The sequence below is a fragment of the Pygoscelis adeliae genome, unplaced genomic scaffold (assembly GCF_000699105.1).
Source record: "Pygoscelis adeliae isolate BGI_AS28 unplaced genomic scaffold, ASM69910v1 Scaffold402, whole genome shotgun sequence".
Lineage (NCBI taxonomy): Eukaryota > Metazoa > Chordata > Aves > Sphenisciformes > Spheniscidae > Pygoscelis > Pygoscelis adeliae.
In genome coordinates, this window is record NW_008824411.1 from 6,815,276 (window position 1) to 6,827,733 (window position 12,458).

At 56.7% G+C, this 12,458-nt stretch overlaps 1 protein-coding gene across 1 annotated transcript in view; it reads right to left on the reverse strand.

Moving 5' to 3' along the window:
• CACNA1E (calcium channel, voltage-dependent, R type, alpha 1E subunit) overlaps window positions 1-12,458 on the reverse strand; it is a 101,400-nt gene that overhangs the window by 34,934 nt on the left and 54,008 nt on the right. Inside the window, exons 14-25 of the mRNA XM_009320728.1 lie at window positions 12,318-12,449; window positions 11,909-11,981; window positions 11,385-11,502; window positions 10,994-11,061; window positions 9,475-9,572; window positions 6,258-6,325; window positions 4,409-5,042; window positions 4,074-4,327; window positions 3,299-3,458; window positions 2,621-2,750; window positions 2,005-2,064; window positions 1,575-1,681 (exon numbers count right to left, since the gene is read on the reverse strand). Of these exons, the coding sequence (XP_009319003.1) occupies window positions 1,575-1,681; window positions 2,005-2,064; window positions 2,621-2,750; window positions 3,299-3,458; window positions 4,074-4,327; window positions 4,409-5,042; window positions 6,258-6,325; window positions 9,475-9,572; window positions 10,994-11,061; window positions 11,385-11,502; window positions 11,909-11,981; window positions 12,318-12,449 (1,902 nt within the window). The remainder of the gene's footprint in view (window positions 1-1,574; window positions 1,682-2,004; window positions 2,065-2,620; window positions 2,751-3,298; window positions 3,459-4,073; window positions 4,328-4,408; window positions 5,043-6,257; window positions 6,326-9,474; window positions 9,573-10,993; window positions 11,062-11,384; window positions 11,503-11,908; window positions 11,982-12,317; window positions 12,450-12,458) is intronic.

Here is a 12,458-nt window from a genome sequence, read left to right on the forward strand (position 1 = left end):
CAGCCATCAAAAAGTATTGATGAAAGATGCCTTGGAAGGAAAAGGCTCCCTTGTTCTCCTAAACCCCTCAAACCACCCAGCACATCTTCAGGCTGCTGATGCCCTTGAGCTACTCCCTCCAGACACGCTCTGAAGGACTGCCCTGGCAGAGGAGGGATCAGCCAGACTCCGGAGATGCTCAATCCATCCTCATAGTGGCCTGGGTGGCCTCCTGGAGGCTCAGAGCAATGTTCTCAGCCAGCAGACCTGCCCCGTGCCCCTTCCCCATGCCAGGGTCTGCGGTCAGCTCCCTGCACCACCCAGGGGCTGGTTCATCCCTCTGCCGAGAGAGTTGAATTCTCCCGTGCTCTTCCCAAGGAGAGAGCAGCAGATGAAAGTGCTAGGCAAGGAAGGGGGTGAGGAAGGCAAAAGCAATGAGCAAGGGAAGGTGCAAGTGGGCGAGAGTGAGGGGAAGGAGCTGCCGCCCAGCCAGGGATGAGATGGGAGGGATGGATTATGGGCTGTAATCCATCAAGCGACCCCAGGGCTCGGAGCCAGCCACCCCAAGAGCCTCGCATGGTACCTGAGAGCTGTGGACAAGGACAGGGTTCCAGTATGCGCTGCTGCCAAGCCCTCCCCTCTCACCAGCACTAACACCACTGCCGCCAGTGTCAAAGGCACAAAGAGAGAACAGCAGCGTGACAAAGGAGTGCCAGCCCCTCCTCTCTTCTCCTGTTCCTCCTCAGGCACCAACGGGGCACCACGGCCCTGGGGACCAGGGGCAGCATCACGTTGGCACCCACTTGTCCCCTCCTCAAGCTTACACTGCACTGCCTGCCCCAGCCAGCAGCACAGAGGAGGGCAGAGCAGCATGAAACTCATCCCTGGACACTTCTCCCCCCCATGGCATGGGCACTGCAGACGTTGAGCCACCCTGCACCTACCTGCAGAGGAGGATCCCAAGTGTCACAAGCTTGGTACCAGAGCCCACCTGCAAGGTGATGCTCAGCAAGAACACGCTGCAGAGCAAGCACACAGCACCCTGCCCTCAGCGTGATGCTGCAGAGGATGCAGGCACCAACCCCACCGGCTGCCTCCCCATCCCTGCAGGGCTTCGGGGCAGTGCTCCCCCTTGGAGCAGAGGAAAAGCCACCAGCTGCGGGTACCATTTCCAGCACAAACACATTCAGAGGGCAGCTCCACCTGGCAGGCTGCTGCTTTTGCTGTCTCTGTGTGCCCCGGGATGCGTAGTAGGCATATAACTCCAGCTCTGCCAGCCTTACGTCTTTTTCCCTCTCTAACAGCCCCTTCTGCCCTCTTTCAAGTTCACTTTCACCACCAATCTCTTCCTAGCATCTCCAGCTTGCCTTGCCTTGCCCCCTGCCTGCTTGCTCACCAGCATTTGACAAACAAGGAGAAATACATCTCTGGAGCAGCTGCGCACCACTGCCAGGAGCCATCCCAGAAGCAGAGCAGAAGGGTGCAGAGAAATAAAAAAAAAATATCAGGGTCTAGTAGCCATAACAGACAGTTGCATCCTCCTCCCTCCCCCGCCAAGGGACGGCAAAGAGCTGACAAGGATGATGGCCACTTACGCCAAGGCGAAAGCCACCAGCGCTCCCACCACCACGATGAAATCCAGGATATTCCAGAGGTCTCGGAAGTAGGAACCATCTTGCAGTATCAAGCCCTGATCAATCATCTGCGGGGGGGAAATGGTGAGAAAAACAGGCAGGGAATGAGCAGCTTGGCCATCAAGTGGAAGCAGCTGTAGGCAGGATGTGCTGGGGACAGGGACATTGCTGGGGAGCAGCGGACCTGTCCCTGCGACCCAGGTATATATCAAGGAGCATCATATTTCAGGAGCCTGGTGCTGAGCACTCTCGACTCCCAGTGCTAAGAACCAGCCTTTAAAGTCTCCATCATCCAAATTCAGGACCAGAACCGAAAAACAGCTATTTCCTACCCACTGCAAGGACGCTGCGGGACTCAGCACCCCCAGCGCACCCCTGCAAAGGCTCTTACCTTGATAACCATCTCGAAGGTGAAGACGCCAGTGAAGACATAGTCAAAATACCTCAGGACCTGCAGAGAGAGGGCACGGGCACTCTGCAGCCGCTGCCAAGCAAACGGGCTCACTGGCGTCCACCCAGACCCTGTTACTGCCCAGCACCCAGCACTCGCCTGGCTCAGGTGCAAATGGAGGGTCAGTTTTGCTTGCCCCAAACCCAGCCTGTCACCTAAGAGTTCAGGACAGCCATAAACCCAGCCTGCGTAGGCAGGAAAGAAACATTCTCCGTGCATGGTGCAAGCAGCTCTGAAATCATTGGAGCATGCCAAATCATGCTCCCCCATACCAGTCCCTGTGCACATCAGCATCTCCCCGGTTTAAGCTACTTTACTATCAACAAGGCACGCTGGTCGGCTCCCCAGGCTCTAAACCCCGCGTGTGGGAGGCTAAGAGGGATTTCCAGGGTTTATAAAGGAAGGCAATGGAGGGAGAAGTCAGATCCCATGGCATGGTGCAAGTGCTGCCACCAGCTGCCCTGATCCATGTCCCACATGTGCCCCACCATGGAAGCTAAAATCCTACAGGACTTCTGCCTGCGGGATGGGGGGAGCAGGGGAGGTTTGCAATCACTTTGTTGCGGTCGGAGTTGGTAAGGACGGGATCCTCCGCCGCGAGGGCGATGCTGCTGGCGGCAATCACCAGGAGGATGCACATCTCGAAGTAGCGCAGGTTCACGATGTAGTGGCAAGCCCTCCGCACCCTGCAGGGAGACAGCCCGCACCCCGACCTGTGAGCCCTTGGCATGCCCCAGGCATGGCCCACGTGCAAAACCGACCCCACATCGCCAGCTTCCAGAGCAGAAAGATGGGCAGCAAAATCTGAGGAGCAAAACAAGGGAGCCCGAGGGTGGTTTGGGCTTGCTGACCCCTTTGCTTGGCTGTCCCAGCCCCCCAGACACCCTGTGGCCAGCCAGGGAGAGTCCCTGAGAAACTGGGGGGCTTATTCTTCTAGGCTGCTGGAGCCGGGCAAGATCTACAGGGGAGCAGACAACTGCAGAAAAATGCAACAAACATTGAATAAAAATCACAGCTAGCAGTCAGCAGTCGGAAGAGAAAGCCACGAGCATTGCTGGCACAGAGGGAGAATGCTCCCTGGGCTTGGGGAACACTGTGGCTGGTTATCCAGGCTCTTTGGGAGATATACAGCCCCCTTCCCAAGGGGGGTCGCCGGTTTTCAGTGACATCTAAGGGTCCTCCCCCTTGCAGCCCTCCCCAGCCCAGGGCTCCTATGGTCCAAAAAATCTCTCACGGGTTGGTGGTGCTGAAGATGAACATGGAGCTGTGTGGCACCATCGCTTTGCCCGTCTCACTTTTCTCCTTCTTCCGCTTCTTCTTCTCCATCTCCTCCTCATCCTCTTTGGCCTCGGCCTCCTTTAAGGGGCTGGCTTCGCCGTCTGTCTTGTTGCTAACTGCAGGAAAGCGAGAGCCTTTGCCTGGTCTTGGACCCCGGCAGCACCCTGGGGTGTCCCTGCCACCCAGGCACGTGCAACCCCCCCGGGTTTCTGCTTTGCATCCCCGTGCCATTACAGGGAGAGGAACCAGAAGGGAAGAAAAGACACAAGCTGCTGGGATGAAGCAGACGAAAGAGGTTTTAACAAGGCCAGCTTTCACGGTGCTGTTTAATTAATAACACCATTTAAAGCAGCTCACCTTGACAGCGAGGGTGCTGTTAAGGGGTTTGAGTGGCAGCGAGCTGGGCGGGGGCTGCGGATGTGTTAAGAAAAACAGGGAATGTGAGTGTTTTGCCTGGTCAGGGAGGAAGAGGGAAGGAGGGATCAGGCAAAGGGGCGGGTGGGAAGGAGGGAAGAAAGCGAGAAGCTCCCCAGGGGACAGCGGCACATCAGCACTGTGTTCAGGCTCCCCTGCAAAACTGGAGTGCTGGAGAGAGGTGCTGCAAGAAGCAGCACGGAAAGCCCCCCAGTTGATGGATACGAATAGGAAAAGCCATGCAAGCGGCTTTCCATCCCACCCCAGAGTCCCCGAGGGCCAGGAGAGGGGCTCAGGAAAGAGAGACGGGTCCTCACTCTGTACCACAGCAGAGTCGTGGACATCGATCATGATGGTGGTGCTCTCCGTTGCCTTCTCGGTGTTGGGGGTGACAGAAGAGAGGTCGGGCTCGCTCCGGCTGACAGTGCGGCTGGCCTCCAGCAGCGCTTGCTCGCTGGTGTCCAGGCTGCTGCAGTCCTGCTCCGTCAGGCTGCCCGTCTTCCGCCGGGGGGGCTCGGGCACCGCTTGCAGGGGGCTCCCCTCCTCGGTGGTCCCAACCAGCTCGGCATCGCTAGCAGGGACCCCATTTGTCCTGGGGGAGGGAGGTGGGATGAAAAGAGGTGCGAGAAGATAAGGGGAGGGGACAAGGAGCCGTGGGAAATGCAAGATGCCCTCCCTGAGTACCAACCTGATGGGCTCTCCGCTCGCCTCCAGATCCCCCTGAATCAGTGCCTCCGCTGCGGCCGCATCACCGCACTGGTCCCCATCCTGCGCCCCCTCTGTGGGGCTGGCCTCCTCCAGACCCACCTCCTGGCTAGCCGACCGGCTCCCCAGAGCGCTGGCTGGCTCCTTCCCCTCCATCCGGGCTCTGCGGTGCCGGCTGCGCCGCTGGCTCTGCCTCATCCGCGCCCTGTTCCCAATGCTGCCTCCTGCACCATCCTGCTCACCCGCCTCACAGTTCCCGTGGCACGATTTCTGGTGCCACAGCTCCTTGTCTCGCTTGGCCCGGGGTGACGGGCTCCTCCTGTCCTCACCACTGCCAGGATTGGCCCCCGGGGCCGGCTGCTCGGGGCCCTCAGCCGGCGGCCGCTCGCCCTTGCCACCCTGCTCCTCGGCGCATTTCTCCAGGGTGACGCCGTCCCCGGGTTTCTTCCTGCGGAAGATGCTGGCGTGGGGGTTGATGAGAGGTGGCTCGTCCTTGTTGATGCCCTCCTGGCTGGACATCTGCATGTGCCGGCGCAACTGGCTGGTGCGCTGCTCCCACACCGACATGAGGGGTCTGCGTCCTGGACACCCACCCTGCTGCTGGTGCTTCACCCCCTCCCCGGTGAAGCATCCACCTGGATTTAATTTGGGAATCCCAGGGAGAAGGAAATGCCATCCCCAGGGCTACGGGCTGGGCTCCTGCCTCGTCCTCAGTCCTCCAGCATCCCTCTGGTGCTGGCAGGGGCTGGAAATGGGGCTGAAACTGTACTTCTGCCCCTTCAGACACATCAGGCTGATGGAGGACCAGCCCCAGCAGCCTCACAGCTGCCCTGAAGCTTTTAGGCAGCATGCCCAGCTTGCTGGGAGCAGCCAGCACCCCGGCTTGCCCTATCCCAACCAGGGGGTGACCACCTTCCTCTTGTGTGATTGCCTGGGGACACCGTCTTAAATATAGGCAATGCCCTCTCACTGCAGCCGAGGATCCCTCCTTGCACTGGGGGTGTCTTTGCATCACCAGCTCCTTGGAGCCAGGCTTCTTTTCAGAGCAGCGCTGCCCTAACTGTACAAACGACGGTGCAGGGGACGCTGGCACAAGAGCCAGTTTGCTGGCAAGGGTGGAAGTCCTGACGGGACGGGGACAGTGGGTAAGAGGGAAAAAGATGCCAGGTACAAGACCTGCCTTTCTCAGTGAGAGATGGCCCTCTGAGACATTTGCAACGGAGAATGTCACTGGGCGCAGAAGGCCCCCTCCCTCCCTCTGCTCAGCTATGCTCGGCTAGGACAGCCCCTCGCCCAGCACATCCCGGGTAGGAGGCCTGCACCGAGGCTCAGGGAACAGCAGTTTTGGCTGCTGGTGGGGGAAGGAGCTGTACTGGGCTTCTCTATGTTCCTGCAGGTGTGCTCTAGGGAGGACTGGGCTATGCCATGAAACCTTTGCAGTGCCGTAAACGTGCACACAAACACCCTGGAGAAGACAGACGTGCCCTTCCCAACACACCGAGGCACACAGAAACACCCACGTGTGCATACACATACACTGCTCACCCCCAGAGCACATCCACGGGTAGCGGCACGCACTGACACACACTTACTGCACGGCACACACACAAGCGGGTTAGGCACGCACAAAACCACGAATGCACGCGCACACGCACACAAACAGGGGTGCAAAGTAGCACACTGAATACAGGCACACACACGACCCCCCCACCGAGGAGGCTGGAGGGGAGCGGCGTGTGTCCCGGCCCCATGGACACACAGAAAGCACAGGAGCCACAGACGACACACGCCCCCGCGGCCCACATACAGGTGGCTGCTGCGTGGCTCCCACATCGACATGTGGTGTCTCCTTCGCCTGTCTCTTCTGGGGAGGAAAAACAAATGGGTTCAATCCCCCCTTCACCCCTCCTTTAACTTGTGTGGGCAAGGCAGAGAGACGTCCCCCCGCCCCGGGCAGCCAGCATCTCTCTGCCTATCGGCCACAGGCTGCTGGGATGCTGGAGCGTAGCAGCCAGCAGCGAACCTCTTGCACGTACACGCTTGCACACCGGCAACGAGCTGCCTGCAGGGCTGCCCGCGCTCACACTCACGTGCTGCACCCAGATTCCCACATCCCACCATGGCACACGTCACTGCCATCTAGGGAGATGCATGCAGCAATGCTCGTGCCGGGGATGCAGATCCATTTCGTGGATGGGATCAGAAGCCACAGAGCCTTCCCTGCACCAGCCAGCTGTGCAGCAGTGGCATGGGGAGAGCAGTGCAGGCTGCAGCACCTCAGAAGCCCTGGTACATCCTTAGATATTTAACAGCTCTTTCAAACTCCTCCAAATTCACTTCTCCCGAGCAACGTGTGACAATTTTGCAGCAGAAGCAATGTGTCAGAGGCCAGCCCTGAGCTGCTCAGAGCCGTCGCCATGGGTTGATGCTGCCCTGAGACTGCAGAGGGGAACGTGAAGCTCCTCAGCAAAAGCAAAGGCACAAGCCCAGGGCTGAGATGCCACAGAGCTCCTGTCACCTGAGCAGCCCTGACACAGAGAAGCTTAACAGGGCTGTCAGCCCTTCACCCCCACCGACTTCAGGCAGCTGGGACATTCAAGGCTTTATCCTTTGTATCACCACAGAAAAGATTCAGATATGCACAGCTCCAAGCAAACAGCCACGAGCATATGTGCATGCAGTGATTTACAGGTTTTGCTCTTTGCAAATGTCGTGTGTGTGTGCAGGACATGCAAGCAAATATACTCCAACCACACGGGACTAAGCGCCCGCGTGCATGCAGAGCTCACGCAGGTGAGACGGGGTGCATCTCACTGCCGTCCTGCGAGTGCAACGATACCCTCAGCCCCTGGGTGAATCACGTTGGTGATTGCCTCCTTATGGCCACGTGTATGGGAACAGCCCGGTGCCATGCTCAAGGCAGAGAGTGAATTGCAGGCACCTGCCGCCATCCCCGCAGCAAGTGGCCGAGCCTTCAAACGCATCCACGCACCACGTTATGCACCAACACATGACAGCATCCGCATGCGTCCATCTGGCCGCCCACTCGTCAAACAGCTCCGAGCCATCTGCACCAACGGCGCCCATGTACAAATACAATACTCCGATCGGCACCGCAGCCACCCACGCCAACCTGGCCACGTGGGAGCATTCATCCCTGAGCACCACCGGACCTCTCTGCAGGCAGGAACGCGTGTTCCAAACCTGCCTGCGCTGGGTACCCACATAGAAATGAAGCCATCTGTGTCTGCGCACACCCAAACGCAGAGACCGGCTTGGCTTCACCGTCCCGAGTTTTCAACAGCCCTTTGGTACCGGCTCTGCTCTGGCTTGTCCCTTGCTATGATGTCCCCACCAGCACTCCCCGGCTGCTGGCATCAGTATTGCACCGCCAAAGGCACATCAGACCTGATGCTGGAGATGGTCACCCCCATGGCATCGCACCCCCTTCCTGCCACTGACACTATCCATCCTGATGAGGGGGAGGAGCTGGAAAAAAGATCTGCAAATATCAATACCTCCCATTTCAATGCCACTAGAACAACAACAAAAGGTTAAAGAGATCTGTTTTCCTAACCAGCTATATCTGACAATGGCTAGAAAACTCTAGCAGGGATGTGCAGCGTGGGCAAATCCTTTAATGCCGTAACATAGTCCATCTCTCCCTCTTTCTCTCTCCTATCTGCCCATCCTCCAGCCTCTTCTGCTGCCTATATCCCTTTATTCCCTCGCTTTATCCGATACATTCCCACTGGTAGCCAGAGACGGTCATGACACACAGACTCTGCTCTCTCTCCTGTAAACCCCCCCAGTACTTGTCCAGGCACAGATTTATTATGAACGTCCCATCACCCCCAAACCACGGTGATATCTGCGGCTGCTGCAAGACCAGGCAGGACTTAGAAGTACCCCCAGCTCCTGCTGCCCCTAAAACCATGGGTGATGCATGCTGGATGGGGGACCATCGCATCCCACCGCTACCAAGCCAGGGAGCTGGGGCCGTTCCTAACGCTGCCTCCAACCCCCCCCAGATCAGTGCTCGCCTGAAGACAGCGGTTTCTCTCGGCAAATCTGCAAGAGATTCTGCCGTGTACGAGCTTGGCTGGGTTTCAAAGCATAACGAAACCTAAAATTCCCTGGGAAGGGATTCTATAAAAAAAGGAAAAAAAAAAACAACCTTTCAACCGTACTGAAATGTACTGTTTTGGGAAACAAATCAAAACGTCTCGTTCCAATGTTGACTTTGAAAGTTTTATGTGATTTAGACCATATGACACTGCACAATAAAGGGAAAAAAGGTGTCTAGAAAGGAAAAAACAGAATTTTCTTCTGCTGAAACGCAGAGACAAGGCTCCTTAACACCATGCTGGGGGTTTATGTGGTTTGGGGCTTTTTTTCCTTGCCCAAATCAAATTTCTGTACAATCAAACATGGTTTTGCAAACCTGCTCCATCTCTCATAACTGCATTCACTACCAGGGAAGGAGCCTGGGGGAGATTTGTGACACCGCTGCTCCCTTCTCCCCCAGCCCTGGCTGCAATCCCGCAGCTCTGCCATGAAGAAACGCTCCCCAGGAGCAAATATCACCCCTCCTCAAGAAAAAAATGAGACACCTTCCTCCTTCCCAGCCTCCTTCCCCACCCCTAGCAGCAGCCCTGAGTGTTTGAACTGTATATTTGGGGCAGAAAGCTTCTTGTAGTGGATTTCTGCCATGCCCAAGCTCTGAGGCTGCTGTTCAGGGCAAGGGTGAGCAAGCTCAGGTCCTGCGGGGTGAGCTGGTCCCCGCTCCGACACCTCTCCGAAGGCACTGCTGCTCACGGGGAGCATGCTCCTAGATCTCCATCCATCCCCAGGAAGACACCTAGAGAGGGAGTCACACTGTGCGGGGACCCCTTTTTACTGCGGCAGCCCCACAAGCCACCATGCCAGGCTCTGCTTCAGCTCTCCACCCTGCTGAGAAGCCCCGCTGGGCTTGGGGGGGCACCGGGGTAGTGGTCGGGGAGGGTCACTCACTCGATAGCAGGCATGTTTGGGGCGGACATGGGGCTGACTTCTTTGGCTTTCTGAAGGGCGTGCTTCTGGTTAAAGGCCTCCTCTTCCTCCTGCTCATCCTGCAGAGGAAAGAGGGGAGTTGCTTAGTGGGATGCTGGGGTTTCAAGGGAAGGTGCAGCCATCGGAGGCAGCGAAGGATGCACGGGGCTACCTTAGATACCAAGGCGTGCGGGAGAGAAGGGGAGCAGGCACCTGTATTTCCAGAGACAGCCTTTATTTTATTACGGGGATGCAACTTCCCCACTACGCCAGATCTTACTGAAGGTGTCAGTGCTACTTAAATAAGTGAACCCAGCACACTCCAGGCAAGAGCCAGGCTGTGCACACTAGAACAGCCCCAGATGGTGTAGACCAACTCAGCCCTCCCTTCTTCAGAGCCACAGGAGTGAGACAGGCGTCCCCCTGATGGAGTGGGAGGCAAGGCATCCATGAATGACCCCGGCAGAGACCGTATTGCTTTAATGAGTATGGTTGTGTCTCTGGAGCAAAAAATGTCATTAGGAGTCATTAGAATGCATTCAGCCTTTTCAAAAACTCAGCGTGCTCTTAATTGATACTGCTGGTACGCTGCGGGGCTCTCCCACCCCTCTCACCCCAGCGGCAGCCAGCAGTGCCACCTGCACCCACCACAGGAGGACAGGGACCCCCGCACACACCCTTCAGGCAAACGAGCACCATGCCCCATTTCATTTGCTGCTAACAGGTCAGATTTACACCAGTGTGGAGGCCTCTCAGTAAGCCCCAAGGACCTGAGTAATAGGCATGGGCTCTGCAAGAAAACGGGCACTGCAGGATCACTGGTTCCCTCCAAAGAGCAGCAATGACCCTTGCAGCTCTCGCCTACTCACCATTATCCAGATGGTGGCCCAACATTTTAGCATTCCCCAAATATTTCCCAGCACGGTCTTAAAAACAGCTAAGCCAAATAACCTTCTCAAGCACCATCCTAAATTGCATCCTAAATCACGTCCACTGCCCCGCGGGCAGATGGGGAATAAATACTGACACCACTGGAAAGCGCTTCCCGCTCCGCATCTCCAGAGTGCTTCGGCAAATAACCGTCCCCACATCAGACCCCATCAGATAGATGAGGGTTATCTCGATCTGACCGGAGGTAAACGAAACTGGGGAGTTTAAATGGAGAAATAGTTAAGCCACACTTGATGGGAAGTGTGGCTGTTCCTGGAAAGACATGAGACCAGCAGGTTTAAGTGCTTTCCTGTATCAAAGTCTAAATGGCTTTGCCCAGCGATACGGGTTTGTGTTTCAGGGGAGCACCCTGTGCACCCTCCTGGAGGAAGAGCCCCCACTTGCAATTTGACCTGACCTCTTTCCAAAGCAGGCTGAGCTAAAGGACAAGGTGGTCCCGGCTCTGGAGTGAGAACAGTCACAGGCAGTGCTTCTGGTGCCTTTCCTGCTGGCCCTCTTCTTCACTCTCTTCACACCAGCAAGAGAAGAAAAAGGAGCAACTGGAACATACCTTGGTGAGCTCCTGAGCGTTGGCCAGGTTGTCCACCGCAATAGCCAAGAACACGTTCAGCAGAGTATCTGTGAGCAGCTAAGGATGCACAAGGCATGTGTTAAGGACATGGGTGTTTGCAGCCACCAAGGGAGGGTGGCCCTGATGGCTTCTCACCAGCCTAGTGAGGAGCAGCCAGAGGGACAAACTCCTCACCCATCCCATATATACAGCCCCCAGTGCACCTCCAGAGGGCTCCTTCTCTGCATTTGGGATATCCAGGGCTGCTGCACATGTGATGGGACTCCCTCAACTGGGAGAGGAGGAAGGTGCAGTGGGTGGGGAGGGGGTGCCTCCAGAGGGAGATGAGATGGGGTTGTCTCCACTAAAAGAACAGCAGCCAGGTGGATACAGTTTCCAAACAAGGTGAGGACGATGAAATAGATGGAGGACCACATGCCTGAGCGAACGCCTCCCTGGGAGCGGATGCCGTTGTACATCACCTCGTTCCAGTCCTCACCCGTCAGGATCTGCAGGAAAGCAAGCCAGCAGCTCTGTCACCTGCACCTTCTCATCACCTGGACAGCCCCCTCGATCCATCCCACAGATGCACAGGAGCCAAGTACAGAGACCCTGTGCGGTGGATAACCCAGCTCTACAGCTGCAGCAATTGAGGGAGATGATGTTGGACACTGCTGAGGATTTAGGTATCCTCAGAAGAGTTTTGAAAATCTTCCACCTTCTGTAACACAGGTGGAAGAGTTTCCATCTCTTGCCATCCACTGTGTTGCACAGGCGAGAGGGAGGAAGCGAGTTATATCCTAACAGCTGATGGAAGGGAACTTGTTTGGTTTAAAAAGCCCCTTCCAGCCAGGGGGCAGGGAGCAGGTGGTCCCAAGTCCCTTTGGTTGTGTCCCCTTGCAGCCCAGCTCCTACCTGGAACACCGTCATGATGGCTGCAGGGAAAGTGTCAAAGTTGGCCGACGGCGTCCCATCGATGAAGTTAAACCTGGAAGTGGAACCAGGAGGACGTAAATGGGCTGGAGTACCAAGGTCATCAAACCCCTGACTGCTGTGCTATCAGCTATCTTGTGCTTAGGAGGACCTTTCCCCACGCTAAGGAAGGTCTCCCGAGCATTTGGTGCCAGAACTCAAAAGGTCTCCTGGCCAGAAGGACCCACACAGCCCAAAGGCACCCCTCGAGCAGGGGCTTTTGTACGGGAGAAGTACCACTGTTAGCAGCAGACTGAGGGACAAGGCTACAGTCTTCCTAGGCACCTAAGAGGGTGTCATCACTTGGCTTTACACCAAGAAATTCCTTTTCCCCAGACTTGAAACGACCTACCTGCCTCCAAACAGCTGCATTCCCAGGAGGGCAAAGACTACAATGAAGAGGAAAAGGAGGAAGAGCAGGCTGATAATAGACTTCATGGAACTCATCAGCGACACCACCAAATTCCTCAGGGATGCCCAGTACCTAGAAAAC